Here is a 15516-nt window from a genome sequence, read left to right as displayed (position 1 = left end):
GATCCCTATTGCTCTACGCTGTGTGAAGAGCCTGGCGGTGGTGAAAGGAGGAGGAGGGCCAAACTTCCAGCTGAGTTTGCCGCAACAAACTCAGCCAGAAGTGGGAGCGGGTACCCACTGCCCCCCCCCCCCCCCCCCGAAAGGTGCCAAATGTGGTAATGGAGGAGTCAAACAACAGAGTTTACTCTTTTGGGTGGAGCTCCTCTAAGTAATTTTCTAGAAAAAAAAAAGCAGATTTTATTGTGTGGGAATTTTTTTTTTTAATTGCCTCATTATAAAAAAAAGTGGTTAATAAACGCACTGCACATGCATTTAACTTTTTTTTTATATGCATGGAACTCCAAAATATAAAATGTATATTTTAATAAATCACAATTTTTCTTTTTTAAATGTAAGCCTTGAATTTGGATTTAAGTGAGTTTACAAGCTTTCCACAAAACACTCAAATGTGAATATACCCTCGCATTGAGAAGACTGGAGAGGACGAAAGTTTGCTGTTGAACTTAACCGGCCAATTTTTTTATGTGTGTAACGACAGAAGCTAGTCGTTAGATCAAGCTTCTAACAAACGGTCCTACTGGAAAAAGCAGTGCCTGATCAGAACAAGCAGCCACTGGCAGTATTCCGGTAGGGTGGCTCTGCTGTCAGAATACAATTGCGTGGTGGGGAGATTCCCACATTCACATGGCTTGGGTGGACATGGGAGTTTTGATTTTTAATTTTTTTTTTGTTCAACCTGCTGTTTCAACGGAAACCCAGCCATAAAACCCCCCCATTAAAAACAAATATTTAACTTTCTGTGTATACCCAGCTTCACATAGTTCCATTCAACACCTACGTTGCTGCTATATCCGCTGGCACAACTTCTTGGGGGGGGGGGGGGGACACAGACAGTCTGCAGTATCAGGACTAGAGGGCTGCTACCTTGTATAATAAATGCTCCTCCTTATTATGAATGTCTGCTCAACTAAAAGCTATATACAGATGCTTATTTACTATTGTTTTTTTCAAATGTTACAATGATTTCAGAGCAAGTGTATTACAATGACTTAAGACATTGTATGCAAACGCCTTCCACACCCTTACAGGAAGATTGCATCCAGCAGAAAAGCCTACCGAGCTGTAAACTGAACTTCGCTCATGATTAGTTCATTTAAAGGAAAAAGAAAAAGAGCACACACCAGGAGACCTACATGTTATTTTACCTCTGAGGGCAACACGGCTGGCAGCAATGTCTATAACAGCTAGATGGTACAATTGTCCTATGTTCCCTGGCTCTTCTGTGGCTATACTGCTATTGCCTTAGTGAACAAAGAAAGAGGAGTAACTTTACAGGCAATGCTTTTACAAGAAGCTGTCTCAAGATGTACAATTGTGGAATGCATTGTGGAAGTTAAACAAAAAAAAAAATCTACGTTCATTAAAGTGGAAAAAAAAAAAAAAAAAACATTTCAGTGGGTTTTAGTGTGTTAAAAGTACACCAAACTCTTACTTAGCCTTGCGGAGAGGACATCTCAGCCAGCAATAAAATCCATTTTGGCCTTCCCATTTGATGGCACTCAACGCCATGGATGATACCAACCTACCTCTGATTACAAGGTGCTAACCGCAGCAGATGATGCAGTTATGTGGGCTTCTACTCACGAGATGCCACTACTGAACAGTTTGTCATGAGTTGTCAAGAGTATCGTGACTTATGACAAGTTAACAGCTTTGGGCTGTTACAAAAAAAAAAAAAGGAAGGGTGACCTCTCCACAAGGTCACTGCCACAGCTAAAAACTCTCAGCTAGTTTACAGTATAGTACTGAGAAATATACCCATCATTACAGATACTTTCCCTATTATACTACTGTAGTGTGAATGCAGCCTAAGTGTTGTGTGTACCAACGCAGCAAGCAGACGCATGTTTCTGCACAAGAAAAAAACAGCAGCAAACATGCTGTTAAATGCATGAAGCTCAAAAAAAAATGCATGAGCTTCTTTGCCACATTTCTCGCATGTAGGGAAATCTATTGAAATGAATAGACTTTTCTATGTGTGTAGCACACAAAGTGTGGATATGTGAAATGCCGGACGTTGCAACATCGGGTGAATGGGACCTAAGACTGTATGTACTTAATGCATATTCAGTGCTGTTTTAAAAATATACTAAGACCAATAACAAACTGTTAGCAGTGTTACCCATGTTGAATAGGTGTACAACTACACATGTTGTAAACTTTTTAAAAGCCACTAAACCTAAAACGCAAGTAATTTAATAAGTCAGTAACATTCACAAGTGTGTGTGTGTGTATTATATATATATATATACACACACTTAGAGCTCATCGCTGCAAGTCCATGACAATTTCCATGGTACATTTTTGGTTTAATACCGCTTTAAGGTGGGACAAATTTCTGTCTAAATGGATACAAAGAAATTAAGCACTTGGTGAAGCAAGACGCTAGTCCAGGCATTTCCAATTGTAGAAGCAGGAGCACTCGGAGTGTTTTTGTGGACTTAGGAGTTTTTAAAGGACCCAATACTGCAAACCGCACTGGTAGAAGAAAGTGTCCAATCCCTATAGTTTCAGAGCAATGTGCACCTCAGCAATAAGAACAGAAACGGTCTCCGAATTTGGGAGTATTAGCAGTGAATTTTTTTGCTGAGAGCTTGGAAGCCTCCAGGGCAGTGGGGTAAATCAGGTAGGAGAATCTGCATCAGGTGGTATGGAAACCTGCTTATGGCCTTTGTGGTCAGAGTCAGCAAATAACTGGGCAATTTGGACCACAAAGTCTTGCATGACTGTAGTAAAAACCTCAGTATAAATGGCCAACAGTGGCAAGTCATTAGCATAGTGTGGTTTGGTGGCACCTTTTACGGTTACCACCCTTCACCCCTGAATTTGCAATTTCAGAGCAGAGTGGGGCTCAATTGTATTACCAGCACACAGTAGCTGTGTGTGGGAGGTTTTTTTTTTTTTTTAAGGGCTTGGAGTTGTGTGAAATTACCTTAAATAAGGGAGTGTTCTTCACAAATGTATGTGCCATTTTCTCCCATTATTTTATATGTGCTTGTGCCCATACCATACTTCCTTATAGGTAAGCCCAATAAAGATCATTGCACTTAGTCTGAAAACACAAAGAATGTTTGATAGGTTGTGCTTATGTAAACGTTTTAAGTACTTCATAACTGGGTATGGCTGTTTTGGGTTTAGTGGCTCTCAAAGCCCAACTGAAGTCTGGGCCCAAGCAAATCCTACATTTTATATGCTTCATCCTTCGTTTTCTTTTCTTTTTTTATCTCACAGCTGAAAATACCATTGTCCCATCGTAATGTGCAATAAATTGCTGGTTCAGAGATAAGTCTCTCTTCATCATTCCACCTGACTCCCATAGCTATCCAATTAGCATTGCTTAGTCACCTCAGCAAGTGTTGCTGATGGATACTGCAAGAGGCAGTCCTTGCTAAATTCCTTCTGGAGACACTGGCTACCCATCACGCTGATGGCAGATAGGAACTGACATTTCCATGACCTTTCTTTACTTTCAATTTCTTTCTAGGGGATCACCACCAGCCAGGTCACTAACATTTAAAACATAGGCACTCCCAATTATTTTTCTCACCACAGGTTTGCTTTAAGGTTTAGCATGTACTTTACATATGTATAATCAGGGGCTATTCTGCCAGTTGCTTTCTCTACTTACTGATGCCAAGTATGAAATGCAAACATACTTTGTTAACGAGATAACTGTGTGCATTTCTTAAAAATCTAAGCTTCAGTCTCCCTCCTGAAATTGCTTACTCTGATTTCACTGCAAGCTCTAAGCTTTTTCACAGTGTGAATTAGAAGGTGCATCAAGTCAGATAGAGCCACCCTCGTTTTTTATGAAGCCATGCATAGAATCCTGCTGGAGACTTCCCATCAGCCATGATCTCCCTGCTTTGTCTAGGGAAGCACAAGAACCCATTGATGACAATACCAGGTCTAAAATAAGTTATAGAAAGGGAAAGGCTTTATTTCAAATTTTCATTAGTATGCTGATGAGGGGAGGAAAAGGATGAACTAGAGAAGGCAAAATACAAACAGATAAACTTGAGCTTTAACGCTTCAGTGACCCCACCTTTGCACCACTCCAGCCTCATGCCAGGCTACCCAGTGATTACATTAAGAATTCACCATGAGAGGGGATAGGGTGACACCACCCCAGCCGGGGTCAACAAATAGTGGGAGAAACCAGCAGATGACTTGACCACTTTCTGTCCACCTAAAAAACGATGATTAAACAGAAACCCTTCCCTCAACTAGAAGACATAGATTGGTAATTCAGCAGGTGGAAGAAACTTCTGTCCACTAAAAATGAGTGTCAGGGCTGTAAAGTTAGTATTAGCTAATGAAAAGAATGGCTACAGTTTACAACACAATGATTGCCATGCCATTAGCAGGTGATAGCTCTAACTTTAGGAATGCTGAATAATAAGGGCACTGCATAACCAAGACATTTTAAGAACTACACCATCAACCCAACATAAATCCTTATTTTATTTGACTCTGGTAGTATACGCTATAATGCAAGGAGTCTCTACCAGAGCAAGAATGAGTTCTGAACATATGAGCTCTAGCAATGATCTGCCTCAAATGTAACACTCCGTACAGGGTTGGTTGTCTAAAAGAATATCAATCGTGTATCCATCAACCAAGTAGTCACATCTATGTAATCTAAAATAACAACTTCTACCTGAGAGTAATTTATAAATGTAAACCCCTCTCCTTATTTTCTTTAAAGAAACGATGCTGTCATTTTAATTCAGCATGATGAAGCCGAATCCTTGAGATTGTTATCTGGAGAAAATAAAACATACGTTAAAACAATAAATAATTTCTACAGCATAGACACACCCTGCAGTTTCCTCAACGTATCGACAAAGAAAATATACAAAAAGAGAATGAAAACAGCAGTCGACTATTCTCAAAGCGAACTATGATGTTTACATGTTCATCAGTTTATGATAAAAAAAATAAGCAATAAAAAAAAAAAATATGAACAAAAAAACCTGATACACGTAATTCTGATCATTCTCATGCTTTAAGTGCTTCCATATCCATCATTTAAGTGCTTCCATTAGAAAAATAGAGAATATTTACATTTAGTTAAACAAAATCTTAAATACAAAGATGTAAACAGAACATGGGAGATGAAGGATTGCTAATCTATATAAAGGGCAACTCGGTGCAAATAAAAATGGGATAGAATATCAGCTATGATGAAAGATTTGGGGGATGCTTTGAAATGTGGTGGTGATTGGGAGCTCTTCAGCCCCTTAGTGTCTTGAGCTCACCCCCATTCTTGCAACTATAAAAGCTCTTTTTAAAAGAGTACAATATTTTTCTTCAATGCATGGTTTTACAATTTACAATAAATAATTTTTTCCTGCAAGACAGGAGACCCACACTATTCCTGCTTTATTACTAATACTATTCAAATGTCTTCATCTTCTGTACAAAACCTAAAATGGCAGGTAAAAAAACAAAAAAAAAACAAGAAGAAGAAATGACAAGTGCCACACAAACTTTGTCATGACATGGTAACTCAAGGAGTGTTATCCCTCCATTGATTCTGTGGTTTGGCTTCTACATTAAAACATTCAGTATATTTCTTATTAGGACCATAACATTATCGGTTTCATTGTATACAAATATGGAAGCGAAGATAATAAAAGTCACTGCTAGATAATGCCCCAAAAATATTATAGTGCCTGAACAGTTAAGGTGAGCAACTCTTTCCAGCACCACTGCCCGCTCCATTTGCCTGAACCAAATGGCAGATTGCCTGTGGTCGCTTCTCTGCGTTTGTGCGGTAATAACTCCCTTGCTGGAGGCAGAGGGAAACCTCAGTTGATGTCCCTTGATCTCCTGTCTGCTAAAACTGCATAGACTCACCAGATGTAAATATCTCAAGACAAGATGGGTGAGAAAAGACATGAGAGACTTGTCCACTGAAGTGCAGCTCTCATTACCTCTGCAATACTTTTTATATAAGGCCCATCAGCAGTCTATCAGAACTTTTTCAGTTTTGTATTTTTTTTGTAACAGTGCCATGCAATGTTGGATACTAGCAATAAAAGATCAAATAACTACTAACCATAAGGTATTTACTGCTAGGTGGTAGCAAAGCAGTACACAAACACAAATCTTCACTGTATAGTGGACTACTAAGACGGTCCTTACTGAAACTCCAGGTATTGCGTATGGACACTATTATACAGCAATGTATTGTTATTACTGATGATAGACCTAAAGTGTCTTGCATCCTTAACCACTTAGGAGTGAAATGAAGCAATGAAGGAGGACTAAGGTGGTGTGTTTGGCATTGAGAAATGGTCCTGCAAATCTTGAGGGTGCTCAATTTCCACCTTTTTTTTTTGTACATGTAGGAAGGTCTCTAGTTAAGAAACTTGCGGCACTTCTTGGTTCCACAGTTGCAAGCTAGTTTGTTGCTAGCATCTTCAATAGGGAACTTGTAGTCATATGTGAGCTCCTCACCACGATATATTTTCCGCACTGCAAATATAACTATGTGTTTCTGTCCATCGATGGGGATGACACGGGAGTAACAGTTGGGCTCACATGAGTGGTTGATGAAGCGAGCAGCATTGCCATGCATAGTGGCATCAACAACCTCAGAGTCATCTATACGGAACATGTAGCAACCGATTCCCTACAACGGAAGAGAATTGTTAAGTATCAAGGATCTATGTGTGGTGATTTGACTAATAAAACTGATAAACAAAAAAAAAAAAAAAAAAAAGGAAATCTGCTTTTGGCTTCTCACCTTTCCGTCATAATACTTTTCTCTTTTGTCAGTCAAAGTTGAACGGACAACATTTCCTGAGTACTCTATTACCATCTCCCCGGCATCAATTGTCCTCTTGCAGAAAAGACCCCGACCGTGTATTGGAGATCTGTGAAGAAAGCAATTTTTTTTCATACGAAGCATGCAGCTCTGATGAGATGTTGTTGTTATAACACCAAAGCATTTAAACTGCAACACAGTTGTTTCTGTTTTCATTCATGACCTTTGGGGAACACAGGAAGTTTTTCACCTTTGGGGTGTCCAAAAGCAGTCCAACTGAGGGGTGGGTGACACAGCAAATACTAACAGACCCCAAAAAACAACAAAGAACTGGGAACTGCCTGCAACTCAAAGAGCTGTCTGAAGGATCTTGGCTGGCATCATGAGACCTCAAAATCGCGTGGCAGCCTTGAAAACCTGTTTAACCCTTATCCTTGGAAGCTTGTAAAATGATCTGTATGAGACACTTAGAGATGGTGTAATATGAAGGTTTGCGCATCCTTAAAGGGTTTGTAAACCCTTGTTTAAAAAAAAAAAAAAAATGAAAAACATCTCATACCTCCACTGTCCTGTTGGTTTTGCACAGTATGGCCCCGATCATCGTCTTCTGGGGTCCCCCGGCGGTTTCTCCTCCTCACATTAATAAACCCCCTGGGGGGGGGGGGGGGGGGTTTACCTTGCAGACATGCTCCCGAGTCCAGCAATTACGTCTATAGACACAGAATGCCAGACTCGGCCCCCCGACGCCCATGTCATTGGATTTGACTGACAGCAGCGGGAGCCAATGGCTGTGCTGCTATCAATCTATTGAATCAAGAGCCGAGAACCCCAGGCAGAGAGGAAGAGTGCGTCTCCGCCGAGGGAACGAAAGGCTCAGGTGAGTAAAATGGGGGGCTAGGGGGCCGGTCAGTGTAAGAAGTTTTTTCACCTTAATGCAAAAAAACACAAGGGTTTACAGCCCCTTTAAGCCTCGTACACACGCTTAGTTTTTTCGGATGACTGAACGTTTGTTTTTTTTGTGGCATGCTAGTCTAATGTCGAAAGTGAAGAGGTTACTTGCAATACAAAAATGTTCGTACGACAGAATACATCATTACAATACAGTGATGTAAGGTGTTGAATACTTTTGTATGTATTCTTTTGTTTCTGAGCATGCGTAGTCTTGCTCTTCCTATTTTTTTTCGTATGAAAACCACACTAATAAAATGAAAATTGGACGTTCACGTCCAACAAAAATTTCATAGTCTGCACATCCAGCTTTTGTCTGACGAAAAAGCAAAATCAGCTGTCGAAAGCACCATACTAACGATCCGAAAATCGTCAGACAAATCATCGTACAAGTTTTCCCATCTGATTTTCCGATTGTGTGTTCGGGCCTTTACAGGGAACCATCCAGGATGAAAAAGAGAATCAATCTTTCTGAAAGAAGGTCATAGCCCACCCAACCACATGCAGATAATGGAAAAAATATTTCTTCTGAAAATGTAGAGTAGAGAGTCGGCAACTCGTCTGAATAAATTACTATTTCATTGAGCAGAGTGTACAAAATAGCGCGGCTGACATGTTTCAGCAATAGGCCTTAATAATAAAAAACAAGGGATTAGCCTGTGAGCGCTTTACATCTGAATGCCTCAAGGGCAAACTACCCAAGGACCCTCAATAATTAGCAACCATCTCCCAACTGCTAAAATTGTGACTGCACCTTCATGATGAAAGTTTCTTTGAGGGCTTAGCGGATATCCTGCTTCCTGCCTTGTTAACTGTCTGGGAATTAGACATAGTGAGCCTTATTGTACTCACTTCAGATGCAGACTGACAAGAAGGCTGGCGCTCATGAGACTTTACTTGGACTTATTCCTTTGGGGCAGGTATTTGCTCTGGCCTTCTATGCCATCTTTAATGATGGTATCATGAGTAGGATTGAATAGAAGTGTCCCTCGATGTCCAAGTGTGTCACACACTCCTTGAATATAGCATCTGCATCCAAGCATCTTAACCAGAGTGCTCTGCACATCTGGATGAGCATTAGACCAAGGAGAGGACAAGTTTCGATGTTTTTAACAAGCCATCACAACTGAAGCATAGGGCTCCAGACATCTGTTCCACATACTCTATTAGGAAGGGGGCTACCCCAGTGAAGGAGAGATCTTATTGGGGGAGACGAAAACCCATTTTGCCAGTTTGACAGGATTAAGATCACAGAAAACACATGGCAGAGGGCAGAACCTACCAGTGAATACTGGGATTTAAGAAGAGACTCCAACCGCTGGTCGGTGGAAACCTTAAAGGTTAGCACACCATCTACTGCTTCTGTGGTTTTCCTGTTATTGTAAGTCATTTTCAGATCTACAGTGGGTATAGATAACAGTTTACCAAATTCTCTCTGAAAGTGAATGGTTCCAACACAATCTCAGGTCCAAGGTGCTAACAAGCCGCACAGAAGAATATATCGAACAGCAGCTGTAGTGGGAAGGTCTTTGCAGTAGTAGCGAGTATTAGGACTAAAGTCTCGAGACAGCAGGCTAATTCTTCATTTGCAAGATAGTGTGCACTGCATCAATAAGAGCTGAAATGATCTCTTGTAAGTATGAGGCCCAGCAGGAGTTTGTGGTGCCTTGAAAAAAATCTCATCATAGACTGTTGAGAGTCAGAGACGATCACGGTGTTTGGTGGCCCGGACTCATTAAAGGTCAGAGAATGACCCTGCAGGAAGGTGAAGGGGCGCATTTAGATACTTTGTGGTCAATATAAGGCTCAAGGTATAAGACAAGACCTCAGGCACTTACAAACCAAGAGAGCTGGTGGATGACGAGAGTCCAATAGCTTAGGGTGACCAGTGTTTCTGTGGGTGAGCAGTAAGAAACAGGGTGTTTCTAAAAAGCAGGAGCAGCAGGGTGTCAATGTTTTTTTCTATGCTGAATGACAGGAAAGAGCACAGAATGTACGCATGCGACATTCCACCCAGCGGATAACCAGTCCTCAGTGCTCACCCCTTTTACAGAGAAACTGGCAGTAGCAGGAAATACAAAAGCTGTCCAACATACAAATAACAAAGGTAGTGCGAGTCTTTAGATACAATGTAAGCAATGAAGTTATGCCAATTGCCATGGACCTGGAAAGCACTCTACATTTTTACCAATACCGGGTCTGGAAAGTGCCACAAGCAAAGCCTAGGGCCCAAGGACCATTTCCAGGCTAGCCCTGCAACATCCAGTCCAGTAACATCCAGTCCAGTGGAGTCTGGGTACAGAACTCCAAAGCTAAGCTGAGGAAAGGTTGCTGCCTAATAGAGACCAGCTCATGCAATGATGCAGTAAGCAATAGTGATTGAAGTCAAAGTGAATAAGAAGCAAAAATCAAAAGCTAGCAAAAACCGATTAGAATTTTCTCAACAGAGAAGGCTATCCTGAGCTGTCCTACAGATTTTTTTTCTGTTTGCCAGTGTCCAAATCCTTACACAGGTATCAGTATAACCCCACAGCATGATTTCCTGTGTCCCTCAATAGACGATAAAGAAAAATCATATCTTTGTAATGACAAAGTTGCAGAGGTAAATGACGGTTTGTTTTAAAGTGCTTTTACTGTTTACTTAGCAGTCAAAGCACTCATATATGGAAATACTTGAACATGCATAGTTTAGGCACAGTTTCACTTTAAGAATGAGTGGTAAAATGATTTCACTAGGCTAGAAATGTGGGAGCTGCCTCTGCTGATCTGTTTCTCAAAGATGCAGGGGCAGTCATCCTGATCCACACTTCTCTCTCTCTTTTTTTTTGCCATAAAGATTTGATTCAGTACAAGAACATAAACATACAGATCAAGACAGTTGTCACATGACAATATAAGACACAAACAATATACTAGTACCATTTGGAAGATACAACATGAGAGAACATCTTGAATCGTAATGAACAAGAATGAAGAGAGAGGTTGAAAATTAGCGTAGGGGGGTGGAGGGTCTCATTTCACCTCCCCCCCCCCCAATATGCCCAAGGGAAGGAAAGGGAATATTGATTCGTTCCCAGTCAAGATCTGGGGTATAGTGTAACCTATTAAGGCATACGTGGTATCAGAAGGGAGGTACCTCCAATTACGTCATAGTGTACATACACATGCAACTGGTGTACGTGGGAAGATGGAAAAAACTCCATGATAGAATAGACAGAGAATAGGAAGGAAAAGAAAAGGCAGAAATATAGAAGAAAGGAAAGTGGAGAGAAAGTAAAAGGGGGGGGGGGGGGGGTGGGGAGTACAGTATACAATAGGGAGGGGGAGGGAGAAGCAAATATTGAGATAGAAGGGGGGAAAGGGGGGCACGGGGTGGGTAAGGTATACAGGGGATATTTATTAGGGAATCAAGAATGGATCCGCACCTACACCCTGCCACCGCCCCCAAGACAGCCTACAACTCATTGCAGAATTTTCAGGTAAACCCAGAGAGAGATACTGACGATATCTATCAGTGGTTGTGAAATGAGTCCAGCACGCCCATATGATTGGGAATTTATGTATTCTGTCTTGCGAGATATGGATCAGTTCCTCCATATCTTTTATTTTGGAAATTCTCGCAAACTATTCCCTGATCGTCGGAGCGCAAGTGGGGTCCCAATGTTTGGGGATACAAAGTCTGGCTGCATTGACCATATGCATAGCCAAGGATTTATAGTAATCCTTTTTAGATGCAAAAGGAAATGGGCTGGGGTGTAATCAAGAGTAAATTTGGTAATATGTGTGATGAGGTCATGGACCTCCCTCCAAAAAGGCTGGAGGTTCTCACAGTCTCACCCCTGACCCACATCTCCAGCATTTATTGGGAATGTTAGGGGTATGTATTGAGCATGTTAGGGGAGAATTTGTGGAGGCGTGAAGGTGTCCTATATCACCTGGTGACCACTTTTGAACAGTTTTCTTGGATGCCAACATTTATTGGCCCTTATGTGCGTAATCATGAATAGCATTCCAGTCCTCTGTTGTCAGGGTTGTTTGTAAATCTGTGTTCCAAAATAATTGTGAGGGAGCTGGAGCCTGAGTAGGGGATTCCGAAAGGAGGGTGTACAGGAGGGAGATTAAGTGTCTTTGCAGTGTTTTGCGATGGCAGAGGGACTCAAAGGGAGTAAGCTGTCTCGTCCAGTTCGTTTGGTGGGCATGGGTTGCAAGGAAGTGTCAGACCTGCCTATAGGTCCAAAAGGGGAATGAAGCCATCTCAGTGATCGTCTCAAGTTTATTAAAAGATATGGGTTTACCATTGAGTAGAACTGGAGGGCTAGTACATCCTCAAAGGGCCATTCCTGTTGTAAAAAGTTATTGGATTCGCCTGGGGAGAAGTCAGGATTCCCTCGTAGCATAGTTAGGGGACCCTGAATAGGGGCAAAAGTCCCGCCAGGTGTTGCCTTTCTACATGCCAGAAGAGAAGGGTTAATGAATGGGTGTGTTGAGAGGGTTTGTGGCCAATTCCTGGGGGGTAACCAAGGAAGAATATGCAAGGATCCAGACGAAAAGGCCTTTTCAAGGAATACCCATGACTTTTTAAAGACATGTATATTCCAGTCTGCGATTCTTGTGTTTATGCAAGTCCAATACCACCCCTAGATTTGGGCAATGTGAGGCGGGAGTACTTGATGCGGGGAGGGGAATCCCTCCACAGGAAGGCAGAGCAGGCCTTCCGGTAGGTAGAGAAGAAGTCTGTTGGTAAGAATATTGGAACTGATTTTAATAGATATAATACACGTGGTAGGATGATCATCTTAATCAGGACTGAATGTCCGAACCATGATACGCTAAGGCCCGCCCAGTCCTTAAGGTGTTTTTGGGCCCTAAGGAGGGCAGTGTGATGGTTTGTGAGGTAGAGGTCTGATAAACAAGCCGGAATTTGGATGCCAAGTTAGGTGATTGCATCCTTTTCCTAATGGAATGGGAAGGACTCTTGGCAGTGGGCTACTTCCTGGGGAGGGAGGGTAATGTTAAGGGCATGTGATAGTTCATTTTAAGGTTTGATATTTTACCAAACTAATCTATATCTTTAAGGAATCTCGGTAGGGAAATTTGAGGTGATTTTAAAGAGAGTAGAACGTCATCAGCAAAAGCTGCGACCTTATGATCCTTACTTCTCTACTAAGAAGGTCACTGACCTGAAGTACTCAGTGAAGTCTGAAAAGTCCAGAAGGAGTCTTGTATATGTATGCCTGTTTCAGGTCATTGACTCATTAGGTAGTCAGGGCAGGATTAAGATGACAGCCCTGGAGCCTGCATTTTTTAAATGATAACTGTGGTTTTAGTAGTGTTAACCTACTAAAGGGATGGGATTTGGGCATGGTGGTGGGTTTGGCCCAATAATAAGGACTACTCTACTATAAGTAAAAGGATAATCTAAACATATTGTAAAAGAACAAAAAAGAGCAAAGCCCTAATGGAACAACTAAAAAATAATGGAAAAGTTACCTTCTACTCTTTATATCAGAAAGTAGTTTGCCGAATAGTCAATGAATCATTTACATTCACTCACATTCACAAATAAAGTGGTTATCTACCTGTAGACACCTACTGCCTCTTTGGATGTCTTCTTAAGATGCCTGAATCTCATTGGCATAGGCAGGTCCATACTGGTGGCCCTCCTGCAAAAAAAAAAATGTAATGGTTAATTACTGCAATAATTTCAAGAAGCCCAGTATCTAAAATGGTCATGTTACAATATCCCCCCCCCCCCCCTCCCCCCACTGGTAAGGTCCACGTGGCTAACTGTCACTAGAATACAGAAAAAAAATCCAGTACACCTGTGCAAACATAACACACTTGTTGGGAGGTTGGACTCATACACAGATCTATGAAAACGGACTTTCCTGCTACCCATCCAATGTGAATAGATTGTGCTTGCCCTCTTTAGCTGCTAGATTGCACCATGCATATATCAAGCATATGATATGCTGTACAAATAAGAGAAGTCCTTGCTAAAGAGATGCGTTAGATGTGGCAATTTACATCATACCTTCCCTTTCCATCCAAGACTACCACCAAGATATGCATAACCAACAAAATTACTCAAAGAATAAGGTGGCTGGTATGTCCTAGATAGATAGGCACCTCTTCCGTAATAGAAGTACAAAGGGGATGGAGAAAAAGGGGATTATAACGGTGCCAATTACAAAACAATACACAATGTACAAATTTTATTTAATCAAAATACGTTTTTTTTCTTTATTAATACAAAATTTCTTTAAAAACTATACAGAACAATACACAATATATGACCAAATGTAAAATATAATGCATAAGCAAATTGGTGATCTGTGGCCTATAGTATGGTGGTCAAGATGGTGAGGACAGATCAGTTCTTCCCAACTAGTTTTGCCAAAGCACTGGCTTCATCAGGGGAATAGGGCATAGCAAAGCATATATATAGAACTAAAAAAAAGGCTAAAAATAAAAGTAAGATAAACAAATATAAGGAGCATTCAAATTACATAGAATGTAGCAACAGGAAGTAAATTGCTAAGAGGCTGGGAAACTCAGTGACAAAATGTCCAAATATCCCTGCCCGCCAACCACCACCCTCCAATTTCTGAGATCGGGAAGGAATAAATCCCCCCCCCAAAAAAACCTCAAAAAGAACCCAAAAACCTACCCCAGCCAAACAACAGAGCAGGGTCAATGCGGTCCAAACTACATAAGGAAACAAGTCCTCCCGACCATTAAAAGGTTGCAGAGGGCAAAGGAAAGACCTATTAAAAGCTAAAAAAAAGTATATGGTAAGATATAATGCAACAGATAAACTAATATCAATATCATAGACTGGGCATAATAGCCTCAATACATACCAAGAAACTCAGAATCGTAAAAGTATAGGAGCGTTGAGATGACCAAACAAAAAACGATTTATAATAATAATTTATTATAAATATATTTTATAATGACCAAGTTATGGCATTATAGGAGCCAGCAAGGATCCATAGGCAAAGAAAGGACCCATATAGCCAAACAAAAGAATGGCCAGACAGCGATCACAAGCCTAGTCAAACAAAAAAAGGAAACGTGACAAAATATCCAAACTCAATCGTCCAAAAGTGCTTAATGAGTGAAAGAAATCAGCTGAAAATTAGATAAAGCTCAGAGATGGTAATTATCTTCCGTGTGAAAGCCAAACGTAACAACGACCCAGTAAGCCGGCAAACAAAGCCGGCACAGTCAACCTTTATATACCCCCCACCCGATTGTCATTAGCCAATCGGGAGCGGACAAAGAGCAGACATCATACCTGCTCGTCAGCAGTCACTTGGAGCCTACAAGGTCCAGAATGCCTAGCGCAGAACTGGCCAATCCGCACGGAGAGAGCCACGTGACACTGACCAGAGTGGGTGTGGCAGGGGAAGGACCTGCCAATGAGATGGAACTACTGCGTCAAAGCAAATGAAGGCGTGTACAGAGCGGCAGATGATCACAAGGAAAGCTAAGGGGCGTGTGATGGCCGAGGGGCAGGCTGAATGTAAATTACCATTCAGCCCTTGTGTGTCCATACAACCAACAGCTGTCACCCCAAAGTGAACAAACACGGACCCCGGCAATGAGGGAGAAATGGGGCAGAGGGAAAGATGAAAAATGAGGAAAAAAGAAACCGGGGGAAGACAGCAAGTGACAGGGACAAGGGATAAGGATAGCCAGGCAATACTCAGATATGCCTGACAAATCCT

General features: G+C 41.4%; 1 protein-coding gene across 1 annotated transcript in view; it reads right to left on the bottom strand.

Moving 5' to 3' along the window:
• Positions 1-342: 342 nt before the first annotated feature.
• The window catches only part of KMT2A (lysine methyltransferase 2A), a 255114-nt gene continuing 239940 nt past the window's right edge, over positions 343-15516 (bottom strand). Inside the window, 3 exon segments of the mRNA XM_077456885.1 lie at positions 343-6700; positions 6815-6944; positions 13363-13446. Of these exon segments, the coding sequence (XP_077313011.1) occupies positions 6425-6700; positions 6815-6944; positions 13363-13446 (490 nt within the window). The 3' untranslated portion in view covers positions 343-6424.

Source organism: Lithobates pipiens, unplaced genomic scaffold (assembly GCF_037356315.1).
Source record: "Lithobates pipiens isolate NorthernLeopardFrog02 unplaced genomic scaffold, aLitPip1_a1.2 Scaffold_27, whole genome shotgun sequence".
Taxonomy (NCBI): Eukaryota; Metazoa; Chordata; class Amphibia; order Anura; family Ranidae; genus Lithobates; species Lithobates pipiens.
The sequence above is the reverse complement of the archived record's forward strand: the minus strand, read 5'-3'. Positions and strand labels throughout refer to the sequence as shown.